We start from the raw sequence: 14,048 nt of genomic DNA on the forward strand, positions 1-14,048 counted from the left end.
TTTGCACTTAGAAATAAACTCGTTTGTGGTTTTCTTTCTATCTCCATCTTTTTCTCCCTTTCTCTTAAGATTTAGACTATTCTGAGAGCTTTTGGTATAACATGTAAGCTCCAGCCACTTAAAATCATTTCTGCTACTCTGTTTCCTTCCCTCACACTGCAAAGAAGCCTTAGGGAATTTTTTAATATTCTCATTCAAAAATTTTTTCTGAAATTTTAGTTGGCATTTTTCCCATTCCTATCTTATTTCAATCTGTGATCATTAATATCTTCATATTATAATCACTGCTAATGGGCAAAGTACTTTTTTCTTCTCACCCTTCTCTTAACTATAGAAGACACAGATTTCATCACGTTGAAACTCCCACGTGCAGTAAATGATGCAGCTGAGTCACATTACAGGCAGGTGCAAATCTGTTTCCCTGACATAGAACAGAGTGTAGATCCCCAATCTTGATCAGGAGGAGATACCAGGAGAGTTGCAACTACTTAGTTATCTTTCCTCCATGAATCTCCACTTAAGCAAATATATCATTATCTCTTATTGACCTCCAAGTAGTAAAGAGACAGATAAGTATATCTGCCTTGCCTTCCTGCCTTTATGAGCCTAATATATATGAATATATATACATATTCAGTCATTCATTTACCTCAGCACATAGTAGAACAATCGCCTGTTTATTTGTCAATGAAAAGTAGGTATAAGACTGAAGTATTCTCAGTGATGTTTTCATTCAAATCAATTTTGTGAAAGACTTTATAGTAATAAATGGTGGGATTTAACAGTAAATGCAAAAACAAAGTCCTTTAAATATCAAAAGATAGCACTAATGGAAGTTTCTAGGAAGTTGCTAGTGGTGGTAGCAGCATAAATGTTTTGCTTCCAAAATATCCAGATAAAAACAGACAGAACAACTGGATATCAAAGTCAAAAACTTGTGGGCAGCATTTACAACAAAACCAGCTGACAACTTATGTCCAAAATATAAATATGAACCCTCAAATACAGCAGATAATAACAAGCCACCGATATCCACAGGACCTGAATGTTGTCCATATCTGTGTGTGAGAAAGCAAAGGGTAGCAACAAGGTGTCCAACAGGCATGAAAACAGGAGAACCACAGAATAGCCAATAGGCATTGACTAGAAAATACAGCAGGCTAATGTGAGAACAGCAGCAAGAAATGGGAAGGGCAAGTGCCAACCCCAGTTGCAGGTGAGTGCATGGGACCTATGTATAAATTTCTGAAGGAGCTACAGTGGTTTGGTTTGAAGAATTCTCAAAATTGACCTGTCCCGGCCATCTTCCATGACAGTGCCCACGCTAGGACAAAACCCTGGGAGTGGATTCAGAACTGAGTAGGATAGAGACAGCAGAGGTTTTAAAAGCAGGAGTCGGGGGGAGGTTCTTTTAAAGTTATGCAGGGAAACAGAGTCAGGAAATATCAGAGAGCAAGCCATCATATGTTTTTTTTGTTTGTTTTTTTGTTTGTTTTTTTAACATCTTTATTGGAGTATAATTGCTTTACAATGCTGTGTTAGTTTCTGCTTTATAACAAAGTGAATCAGTTATACATATACATATGTTCCCATATCTCTTCCCTCTTGCATCTCCCTCCCTCCCACCCTCCCTATCCCATCCCTCTAGGTGGTCACAAAGCACAGATATACACTACCAAACGTAAAATAGATAGCTAGTGGGAAGCAACCGCATAGCACAGGGAGATCAGCTCTGTGCTTTGTGACCATCATATGTTTTTAATACAATTGAAGAACAACAGAAGAGGGAACTCTGAAACTATTGATGTTACTTCAGCCAGTCCTCTTTCTGAAAGTTCAGAGAAACCAAATGTGAATAAAAAGAAGCAGAAGAAAAATATGGAGGTGAAATCCCTGCAAAGATACTACAATTTAAAGAGAATAAAGAGCAGAATTATGGGGTTGGCCAAAAAGTTCATCCAGGTTTTTCCATAAGCTGTTCGGAAAAACCCCAGTGAACTTTTTGGCCAACCCAATATATCCCTACAGTCAGTGAAAGCATATCAGAAAGACATGCCTTTAAAAATCTACTGAAAACTCTAAAGTACTATTTCAAAACTAGCTAAAAAGCATTAAGAAAATGATGTATAACATTAAAGGACAACTCAAATTGGCATTATATAAACTAAAAAATGTGGTGAACATCCTTAAGAATTAGAAATAAAAGAAAAAATCAGAAATAAAAGAAAAAACCATTTTGGAAATGAGGAAAAAACTAGAATAAGAGAAGAGCAAATAAACACAATTCTTTGTGACCTAGAAGAAATAAAAGGTTAAAAGAAAGAAAAGTTTAAAATTGAAAAGAACTAAAGAAGGAGATAAAACTGATTTGAGAGATAATGACAAATACTGAAGATTTACAAAGACCCAACATGTGGATAATAGGAATCCCTAAAGAAGAAAACCAAAGCAATAAATAAGTAAACACAAAATGTAAAAATTATATAAACTATGATTTTTTTACAAAGTTCCTGCAACTTAAAAAAAAAATCTAAATATTGAAAGAAGACAGTGTGTACCTGAGATTATTGACCAAAACCAAAACCAATTGGTTAACATTAAAATTTATTCTACTAAAATCACAGGATGATTTTTTTAAAGAAAGAAAGAAAATCCTTTGTGCACTTAGACAAATGGAACACCTGACTTTTAAGGGAATATGAATTAGATAATCATCAACTTTTTGACAGCAATTTTTTAAGCCATAGGAAAATGGGGTCACAATATTAAAGGAAAGGAAATGTAAGCCAAGGTTTTATATCCAGCAAAATTAATTTTCAAGTATAAAGGGCACAGTAAACTATTATTAACATACAAGAGTCTGGCAATGTTGTTTTCATGAGCTTTTCCTGAGAAATCTATTACAGAAGAGATTCAAATAAACAAAATGACAAAAGAGATATCAAACAAGAACTTGTGAACTCAGTTGGCACCACTCAGAAACTTCTGTACACTTTCCCCTATGACTGTCCTTTGTACATTTGAAGGTGGCTATTGCTGGAATATGCATCTCATGTTTCAGGTTCCTTCACCTGACAACAAACATTTTGGAATTGTTTAGAAAATGTTCACAATATTTTTTCTACATGTTACTCCATTTATATTTTTAAATGCAATTGCTAATTTTACAACTAATATTATATGTCAAGTATACTTTAATTTAAAAAGCAAATGCAGCTGCTAATTTATACATGCATGTTTTAATTTATATAATAATTATACATTATGTATATTCATGATAATGTGCATAATTTATATATGCACATTCTAATCTCTCATTCACTGAGTGTTAAAATAATAATGTTACAAGTAGTAATATTTATTATTGCTTTTGATCTGGCATATACTGTATTAAGTGTTTTATATTTGTAAATCTCTGGGCCTCATATAAGCCATTAAAAAGAGGTAAATTTGAATAACACAGATGGCTAACTGTTCAGCATAATTTGTGTTCCCAGTTCCATAGTAGAGATTTGTGACTGGTGAGTAATTATGCGACTTAAGATTACATTTCCCAGGTTCTCTTGCATCTGAGTGTGGCCGTTTGACTACTGATCACCAACAGTAAGTGATGTGGCCACTTTTAAGTCAAGGCTTTCAGAATTGGATGTGTCTTTTACACACCTTACGTCCTCTTCCACCAACTGGATACACAGTCCAAGGGACTGGAGAAGCCAAGTTGAAAAAAGCCTGATCCATGCATGGAAGGAAGTTGCCTGCCTATAGGAACACTTGTCTTGGACTATTATGTGAACAAGAAATAAACTTCAATTTATTAAACCATTGAAAAAATTAAAAGAAGGATTATTAATAGAGAAAATAGTTACCATCTAGTGGATGTAAAGCCACGTAATAAATTCATTAAGATAATGGGATATCAGGGAAAATCACTGGGTTGGGTATGTTTTGACAAACAACATAATTGCATTAGAATTTGTTTAGAAAGAGAGGTATATAAAAAAGGAACCAGATGGACTAAAAACCACTGACGATGTTGAACAAATTCAAGTCAAAAGAAAACCAAGGTGATAAATATATTGATAGTGACAAATCCAAATGTAAAAGAAATGAAATTATTGGAGAAAAAAACTATAATAACATAAAGTTATACAAGACATATATTGTCTATAAAAATTACAGAAGTACAGAAGAGGAAAAGTAAAATATATTTTAAAAACTAAACAATTATGTTTTTGGACTTAAATTTTTATTTACCAACTGTAAAATCTATTTAGCAGAATATATTTAGTGTAATTGGAAAAACTGAGTGTATATCTATTTTTTTAATGAAATGATTTATGATATTTCAGTGAGACAAATACGTAACCAGATGTTATGAGATTTGAAATTATTTTCTATTAACTTTGGTTAATAGGTGGAACTGACTGATCAGTTCTTTCAAGGGACTGTCTTTAAAACAAAATCAGAAAGACTTCCCTCATTGTATTATTTTATTTTACTTCTGAGTGAACTTTAATAACCATATAGTAGCTCCAGGGGACAGACAGCACATCTGTCTCATTCATTGTTTTTATCCCCAGGACAAGCACAATACTTATAAATATTATTGCTGAATAAATAGTCTCATCTAAAATAATCCAAGTAGAACTTCAATAAACAGAATCATGAAATGATAGAAAGTTGAAGACAGCAGGAAATTTAAGGAAAAATCAAATGCAGTGGTTCACAACTTTTGCATTACATGTCTCACCTAAAGAGAAATTAGACTTCATTTCCCTGAATAAACATTTGTATACTTGGAAATATAAATAACTCTTGAATTTGCAGCACTGATGTTTTAAGATGATGTATTCAGATATTTTTAATGTAAATCTTACTGGTATATTTTAGTTGAGTCATTCACCATATGTTTTAAATGCATAAAACTAATGTTGATTTTAAAATATTGCCCTTTTAAAAATTATTGGCACATATGTATCAGATATAAGGCTAACTGGAGGTTGTAGGCTCATAGTAAGCAGAGAACCAGTGTTTGTCGAGTTTCTCATTTTCTACATGAGAACGCAGATAACTTCCCATGAGATGGGAAGTGATTTGCCTGAGGCCTTAGTGTTTGATAGTAACAGAAGCAGGAACCAGTTAAATGCAGTAGAAAGAGTGCAGTGCAAAGAGGACAGACCTTGCATAAATGCTAGCTTTTAATTTATTAACTTTGTGACTTTTGGTCAATTCCTTAACCTCTCGTGTAATCCAACTAGGAATTAAAACCAAATTTGCTGACTCCCAACTGCCTTCATCAGCACAGTGTTAAAAGCACTATTTTTTAAAAGATGGTCATTAGTCTTAGCCAAAAATTATATAAATACCAAAATTTATTGGAGGTATTCATCTTTTTCCCATTCCTCCCTTCTTGTATTTATTGGAGAGGTTCATTTATTTCCCATACCTACCCTCCTTTCTTATGCAAATGTTGGTGAGTTACCCAAATGATAAAAAGGAAGGGAAAAAGTGCTTTAGAGTTATCTAAATAATTCACAAACCATGTTCTCAACCCCTGGATATAATACCATTGATTGTGCAATAAAAAGAGTCATTTTTATAGGTTCTAGTTGGTCTATCTCAGGCATCTTGATTTTTTTCTTTCTTTCTTTCATTTTAAAAATGCTGTGAACGTTGGAGTTACTTCCAGGGCTGTAACCTGGCTCACGTAGTATCTTTCCAATGGTGACCATTACTTCTTTATCACAGGATGAATGTCTCGCACCTTCAGCTAAGCTTTGTGGAAATTACATGAATCTTTGTAAAGGATAGTAATGAACATCGCTGGAGGCTCTAAGTAAGGAATGATTAAACACTGATGTTAGTCAGTTGTAACATTGTATGAAAACAGTTATGAATGCATCTGTAATATCCCTTCAATTGATCTTGTACAGCAGATATTCCTTAACATTTATTTTTCTGCCATACTAATGCTATATTGTTTCCCTTTTGATTATTTTATTGAAGTACAGCATTGATGTACAGTAATGTACATCATGCTGTTGTACAGTACAGTAATGCTGTTGATGTACAGCATTATATTAATTTCAGTGGTACAACACAGTGATTCAATTTTTTATGGGTAGGATCATCATTATTTTTTATTTCAATTTCTCAACTGACTTGAAAAGAGATAGTGTGTATCCAAAATTCCAAAATAAATAGATCGAGTTTCTCAAATTTAAAAAAGATATACCATTATGCATATCTATTTTTCTATAGTACATTAAATAGGTAAAAGGTTTGCTATCTGCCTTTTAAATTTTTTCTAAACCTTTCAATTTTATTTAAACATATACAAATTAAACACGTCATGAAATACCAGTCGAATATTACAGATCTCTTTTTGTCCTGGCTTGATTGATAAGCATTACTCTAAATCGTCACATGAATAGTGTCCCCCCTTGGATTTGATGGCATAAACCATTCAATTGGGTTGTTTCCTAATCTTGTGATTAAATGTGGATTAAGGCATGCAATCCCTTTAGGGCAGGAAATAACTCGTCATTTACCGTTCCTAAGGTCACGGCTGATTAGAGTTTAACTTGCCACTTTCCCTTCACCTCGCTGAGAAGCCCGGTGATGCTCCAGATACAAGTTACCTTATGAGAACAGCCTCTTCGGGACCACAGCCAGTCCTGTTGTTGTACAGATCAACACTAACTCACATTCTACTTTTATTAGAACATTTATGAGCAGGGCAGCATTATCTTGTCTTTTAACCAAGTCACTGGGCACCAGTGACCTGGCCTGTTTTCACACTCAACTGCAAATTACTTTTCCACAGCGTAAATTGCCTGTCTAATAGCAAATTATTACTCTATTTTAGTAGACAACAACCACTCATGGCAGTGTGGTTCAAAAAATCAAAAGATACTGCCAAATGCATTATCATCATAATATTATAAGCTAATACCAAAGAAGCCTGGAATCTTCTCAGCTCATATCATGGAAAATCAATCAAAACTGAAACACCTATTTGTGAAATGCAATCTGGTAGATGTTCTTAATATCGCAGAGGTGTAACTAGGGGAAACATATAACCCAGTTTATGTCTGTTGTCTGATATAAGTTGTTACTAGTTCTCCCATTTGCTCTCAGAGTGTCCTAATTTGGACAATGTCATATGGTCACCCTGTATATAATCATATTTGCCAGCTTATTATATAGGTGGAATCATAGAACATAAAAACTTTAAAGACCAAATAGCCACATGGGAATTTAATAATAATATGAGGAACATCAACAGTATGTTCCATGCTGAATAGTGCAGGCAAGTACTGCAAAATTCTTAGGAAAGAGAGGGAGATTAATCGGGGAATTTCATTAAAGAGGCAGTACTTGAGCAGAGTCTCAAAAGAGTGCCAGGCTGTGCCTAAGCAAAGAGGAAGGGCAGGCGCCATTCACATGGAAGAGCGGTATGTTATGATTTTACAAAAGCATTAAATCAAGAAGGGGCAAGATGGATTGATTTATTCAACTATATATTGGTATCTACAGACAAGTACTGGGAGTAGCTTTAATGTGGATGGAGGTTACATGTGACAGGCTTTGAAGAACTAACTGCAAAATCTGGGCTTCCTTCTCTGGGCAGTGAGCATGAGTGATGTAATAAAGGAGTAGAAGTTGAAAACGGGGCTGGGGAAGGGGGCTGGAGACAGCTGGAGAAGGGAGAAAAGACCCACAGAGGAGAGCTAGAAGGCTGTCTTGGTAGTTCATGTGTGAGATGAGAGCTGCAAGCTGAATTAGGGTATTAATAGAAGGAATGGAATGGGGCTACTTCAAGAGCCATGTGAAGGCAGAGGATAGAATTTAGCCATTTTCATTTGCTTAAAGCTTTGTGTCTGAAAGTGCTTTCAATTAATTATCTTTGATTCTCAATGAGGTCCGTAAATGTAGGCATTTGTTATATCCCTGTTTTACAGAGAAAGTAACTGAGAGTCCAAGAAATTAAGCAATTCCAAAACTCCTATAGCTAATTTGTGGTGAAGGTGGGGAGAGTATCCTGATTCTTTGAATCGAATGTGTGGGGTGAAGAGAAAGAAGCAAAGATAATTCCAAAGTACAAAATCTGAGAAGCGGGGAAATTAAATTTTCTAGCCACAGAATTAGAAACATCAGAGGACAAAGTTAGTTTAGGAAAGAAAGTGATGGGGGTGGATTTTAAGCATGTTTGGTTTGAGCTGATGGTCAAATCACAATTGGGCCTCTTCAAAAAAACAACTGAAGAAAAGGAATGGATTAAGATAAAGCAGTCGAGTGAGAAAATGTGGAAGTTACAATAGTGAGAATTGAACCCCAAGAGAATAAAGAATGCTACGGGGAAGAGAGATCAGAGAGCTCGTGGCTCTCTTAGGACATGTTAACATTTAGCATTCATAAACCAGGGAAAGAGACAAGTGTAAAAGGTAAAAGAAAAAAAAAGAAAGGCATAACAAAAGAAAAAAACCCAAGATGCAAGAAAATATACTGTCATAGAGAACCAGCAAAAGGGAAAGTATCAAAAATGAAGAGTAGGCAGCAGTATAAAGGGCTCTAGAAACACCAAAGAATTAGGAGAGAAAAAAGGTTCTAACTTGACAAAGAGATTATTTGTCACCTGTGAGGATGCAGTTTCAAGGTAAGGAGCAGACATCAGATTTAAGGGGGTAAAAATGGTGGTGTAATGTGAAGACAGTGGATTCAGTCAGAAATTCAAGAGAGATTTAGTAATGAGGCTACAAAAAAACATCAAGTAAAGGTGGTTTTTTGGTTTTCTGATGTTGAGTATAGGCATAAGGTAAAGAAAAAAATGAACGGATTTTTTTTTTTAAGGTGCTTGGGAAGGAGGGAAGGATGAAGTAGAGACAGGATTGAGTAGGAAATGCAATTAACTATGCAAGGAGGAAGACTATCTTTTTATTTCAGGTAAGAAGAAAGGATGAGTAGATATGAAGGCTTTAGTGAAGAGAGAGGGGAAAGGGTTAGCACCTTAATGGCTTCATCTTCTCAGTAAAAATGGGTGATGAAATACGAGATTGAGAGAGGACAGCACGGATTGGGATTGGATGGAGTCCGGGTGTGTCATGAGGATTTAACAAGAGAAGAGTGAATGAATCACTGAGTTCCCAATGGAAAGAGTGGGATTCTGATCTCAGGTGGCCTTGGCCCGCAGCTGCTCGAAGCAGGGTTTCAGTTCCCGGCCAGTGATTGAGGTCGGGTCGCGGCGGCGAGAGCACCGAGTCCCAGCCGCTAGACTAGTGGTCTGCGACAAGGCCCTGGCCCTACGGCTTTGCAGAAAAGAATCCCCACAAGGACGGAAAGTAGTGAAACAAGTGAAGTGTTATTAGGAGGAAAAGAGTACATGTGGATAGACACATGGGGGGACTCAGAGAGAGAGTCGCGCCCTCGTGGTAGTTTGAATCACTTACATGGGGCATTTCTTCCAGGTTTCCTTTGGCCAATCACTTTGATTTGCCTGGTTCTGAGTCCGCATTTGGTATATCTCAGGGTTCTCCCATGTGTGCACGTGCATTTCTTAGCCAAGATGGATTCCAGCAGAGAGGCCTATGGGTAGATTGGCATTACTCCCCTTTTGACCTCCAAGGAGCTTCCTAGTCGGGAAGGTCTCCTTGACTTCGAGAATGAGAATATGTGGTCTCTTGTCTCTTATCTGGGCAGGGCTCAGCCTCTCCAATTTCCCTGCTATTATTGAGCTTCTTTCCACAGGGGACGAACTCCATCTGCTCCACCTGGGGCCCATCTATCTCCCGCCTCCATTCTTCGGGGCTCGGTTAACGCGAATATGTCACTTTTTTCTGCAGTAGTTGTGACAGCTTAGGGTCTGGAATAGGAAAATGTAGGAGATGAGGATTTAAGATAAGGGTGGGAGAACTTAATTTAAAGGAATTAGAGGTAGTGCAGTGCCATGAGATGGCCAGGCCTTGGAGGTGGCTGTTTTGAGATAAGATAGAATGAGCAATATAGAAGAGATAAAAGTGGATATTTTCAAAACGACTGAGGAGGAATCCTGAAGAAGAGAATGTTGAAGTTATTAAAGTTGCTGGAGGGGATAAAGTAGAGGGGGAAAACAAAGCGCAAGAAACCAGTGGCAAGTAGTCTGCACTGAGTTTCATTCTGTCCTCTATCTTCATGTTCAATCTGCTCATGAAACCATCTCTGATGACTCAAATCCAAAAGAAGACCTCTTTCCTCCAAACTCATAAAATTTACTTTTAAATACTTTCAGCACATACTTGACCTTATACTGAGTAATCAAATCTCTTGTCTGCATTTTTAGCTTCAAGTGTATTCAAGCTTTTGTATGCAGATACCTTATTTTCCCTTAATATACTTTAAATGCCTTAAGTTCAGTGTTGTGTTTTACATATAGGTGCTTAAATAGAAATTTGACTGGCTGACTGAATGCAGTTATATCCACGTGAATGCGCTAACAGTCACTATAAACCAGTCATTCTCATGTGGGGCAACAAAATGCCCAATAATGTGTTGAAGTCAAAAGAGGAAAAAAGTCTCTGTGTGCTGAGTCTCTCACGGGCCATAAACTGTAGAAGATCTATGCAAGTCTATGCGAACACTCGTGAATCTCCTTGTGCATCACACTTTGCTAGACATGGTAGCTCAATGCGGAACCAAGGACAGGGCTTTGAGAGCAATCTGCCCCAGGTGCAGGTCATAAGGGGGCGCATTGTCTATAGAGAATGGTATAATTACAATAGAACTGACTAAAAAAGGTGAGATTTTTATTATCACTGTGTACCTGAAATTCTAAATTGTGTTAAAAACTTTTGCTGATCTAAGGTCTAAAGAGTTGATTCAGTCACTATTGAGCTTTACTAACATAGCATATATGTAAACTTCAACTGAGCACAGTTTTCTTACTTTTCCTTTGATGAATATGGTCTTCTACATGAAACTTAATTCAGAGAACTCCCAGTTACACGCTTGGCTCCTGACAGCCGACTCAGCTGCATGCATTCATTTATAAAGAATAAATGAATTCTTTTGAATCATGACTCCATAAGAATCTGGAGTTCCTTGTACGTGTTCAGGATCAACGGGTCTCCAACCCACATAGTACTACACGCATCTGTGTTAAAACAGTAGATTCAAAAGAAAGAACAATGGCACTATGGTTGTAAAGACAAAGAAAAAGAACTTGGGTTACTTCAATTCTATTATTGCAAAGTGCAAATCGTTCTCTGAACATGGTCCTCACTCATTCGGCAATATTCCCTCATCTGTCTTTTCCCCCTTTTTTCAAAAATACATTGTCATTGCATCTTCCCTTTTGTACAGTAATATTTGTTTTGTTTATTTGTAATGTTTTTGCTGGTGTGATTATATCTATGAAGTTCAAAACAGGAAGGTTTTCAGTGTCTGCTTCTTTTCTGGCCATTATTATTATTCATTTCCTTTTCTGATTATGACAGAAAATAATGTTGTCTTGCAGAGGAGGCAGAGGTTACCAAAAGGATCTACTCCAGATGTCAAATATCTTCAGTACACCACTGCCATGGCTATTTCAGAGTTGAACAGATATGACTTTGACCCCAAGGACAGATACATATAGTACATGTATGCAACCACATAAACAACCACAATGTGTGCTAAAATGTGACAAGAGATGTAGCTAAAATATCAGGAAATGTCTGAGACAACACAGGAGAATGAAAAGTAACTTCTAATCTGTAGGTAGGAATCCAGAAATCTTTCTTGGAAATAATGTGAAATGGATAGTGTTTGTATAAGTAAAAATGATGAAGTAAGTGGCATTCCAGGTTAGGGGAAAACCACAGGCGAAAGCTCGGAGTAGGAAAGCATGGGATGTAGACATGGAAAGTGGTTCTCAACACTCACTGTGCATCTGACTGACCCGAAGAACTTTTTTAAAACATCCACCTGCCTGGGCCCCAGCGAGAGATTCTAAATCAGTTGGCCAAGGTGGGCTTTGACTTCAATACTTTTTTTTTTAATCTCCCCAAGTAATGTTATTTTTAGTCATGTCTGAAATCCACTGGGCTATTAAAAAAAATGGACATTAAGTGTTTGAACTGTGTGATTGAAAGATCTTTCTTCCTGTATTAAAGAATTTGTACTTAATTTAGGAGCCAATAGAGAATCACTTAATTTCATTTTATTTTACTTTTTAATTTTTATTTTATATTGAAGTATAGTTGATTAACAATGTTGTATTAGTTTCAGTTGTACAACAGAGTAATTCAATTATACCTATATATGTATATATTCTTTTTCAAATTCTTTTCCTATTTAGGTTATTACAGAATACTGGGCAGAGTTCCCTGTGCTATACAGTAGGTCCTTGTTGATTATCTATTTTCAATATAGCAGTGTGTACATGTCAATCCCAAACTCCCGATCTATCCCTCCTCCTTTAAGAATACTTTTGCTTTTGGAAAATTATGTGAGTAATATGATGATTCTGTTATTCCCAGTAAATAGCTGTTCTTCACATGCTTTGGGACAATTTTCATCTTGGGCATGTATTAACTATGGTTGTACTAACTAATTATTCAGGATTATCCGTAGCACAGTTCTAGAATGAAGGCAACAGACCACTGGCAAGTCGTAATTTTAGGTTGGAAAACAGGCAACTGCAGGACAGTAAAACAACTTCCACATGAGGAAAAGCAACCAAAATAGGATGAGTAGAGAATGTGTAAAAAAACACCCAGAAATAGAGTTACAGATGTAGAAAACAAACTTACGGTTACCAGGGTGTAAGTTAGGGGGAAGGGATAAATTGGAAGATTGGGATTGACATATAAACACTAGTATATATAAAATAGGTAACTTCTAAGGACCTACTGTATAGCACAGGGAACTCTACTCAATACTCTGTAATGACCGATATGGGAAAAGAATCCAAAAAAGAGTGGATATATGTATTTGTATAACTGACTCACTTTGCTGTACACCTGGAACTAACACAACATTGTAAATCAACTATACTCCAATAAAAATTAAAAAAAAAAAAAAAACACCCAGACTTTGCTTCACACAAGAATTATTGCTTGGAATTCTTGGCCACACCAAAAGATAGACAAATCCATTTGAGTTACTCTTTTTAAGAAAAAAGTTACCTACAATTCATGAAGCAAAGAGACACAGCCACAAATAGGAGTCATTTATTTTAATTAGATTGCAAGTTTGACTGGCCAGGGCCCAGAGCCATTATATTGTGTTTTCCTATGGATAGGTTTGCCAAATCAAATACACGACACTTAGATAAATTTTAATTTCAAATAAACAATGAGTAATTTTTTAGCATAAATATGTCCCAGGAAGTATAGTTTTAAAAAATTACTCATTGTTTATCTACCATTCAAATTTAACTGTTGTCCTGTAGATTTATTTACTAAATCTGTCTGCATCTGGCAACCCAGATTTATAACTGAAAGTAACCTGTGTTGAAATAACATTCAACACAAAATAAGGAGATTAGAGAATAATTTGTACTTAGAAGTATGAAAAAGAGAAAAGATTCCCTTCCTCTGGACAGTCAAAAGTGATCAAAGCTAATTGTGGAAAGGTTGACCCAGTTGTATGAACACATCAGTTTCCACGAAGATCCACTGGAGACTCAAGGAAAGTTAAAGTTCAATATTTTTTCTTCCACCCACTTTTCAAGAATGCTCCTGATTGCAGAGACTGTAGAGAAGCATTACCCTCGCCGTTCCAACTGACCAGTAACGTCACCAGGGACCTTGTTAGAAACAGAGTCCCGGGCCTCTCCCCAGACCTGCTGAATCAGGATCTGCATTTTAACAAGATCCCTTGTGATTTGTATGCAAGTGTGAGAAATGCAGATTTCATTCTATAGTTTCCAAAAACATGCTCTAGAAGGTATAGGATCCATAGTTCCCCCCCCCCCCCCTGCCCAGGGCTCAGGGAGTGTGTGAGCAGGGTTTCCTCCATCACAATGAAGAGAGACCTATACTCTGAGTGATCCTGTTTGGGCTTCCAGGTAAAATTTCATTGGAACAAAG

The 14,048-nt window shown here is 36.3% G+C and overlaps 1 protein-coding gene across 5 annotated transcripts in view; it reads left to right on the forward strand.

Annotated features, from left to right (window-relative positions):
• The window catches only part of PLXDC2 (plexin domain containing 2), a 421,308-nt gene that overhangs the window by 392,000 nt on the left and 15,260 nt on the right, over nucleotides 1-14,048 (forward strand). The window contains exon 14 of one of the 5 annotated variants that reach the window (XM_082385513.1): nucleotides 5,749-5,836. The exons of the other annotated variants lie outside the window; for them this stretch is intronic. Within the exon in view, the coding sequence (XP_082241639.1) occupies nucleotides 5,749-5,811 (63 nt within the window). The 3' untranslated portion in view covers nucleotides 5,812-5,836. The remainder of the gene's footprint in view (nucleotides 1-5,748; nucleotides 5,837-14,048) is intronic. 5 annotated transcript variants of the gene reach the window in all.

This window comes from Balaenoptera borealis, assembly GCF_965194805.1.
Source record: "Balaenoptera borealis genome assembly, chromosome: 3".
NCBI classification, from domain to species: domain Eukaryota; kingdom Metazoa; phylum Chordata; class Mammalia; order Artiodactyla; family Balaenopteridae; genus Balaenoptera; species Balaenoptera borealis.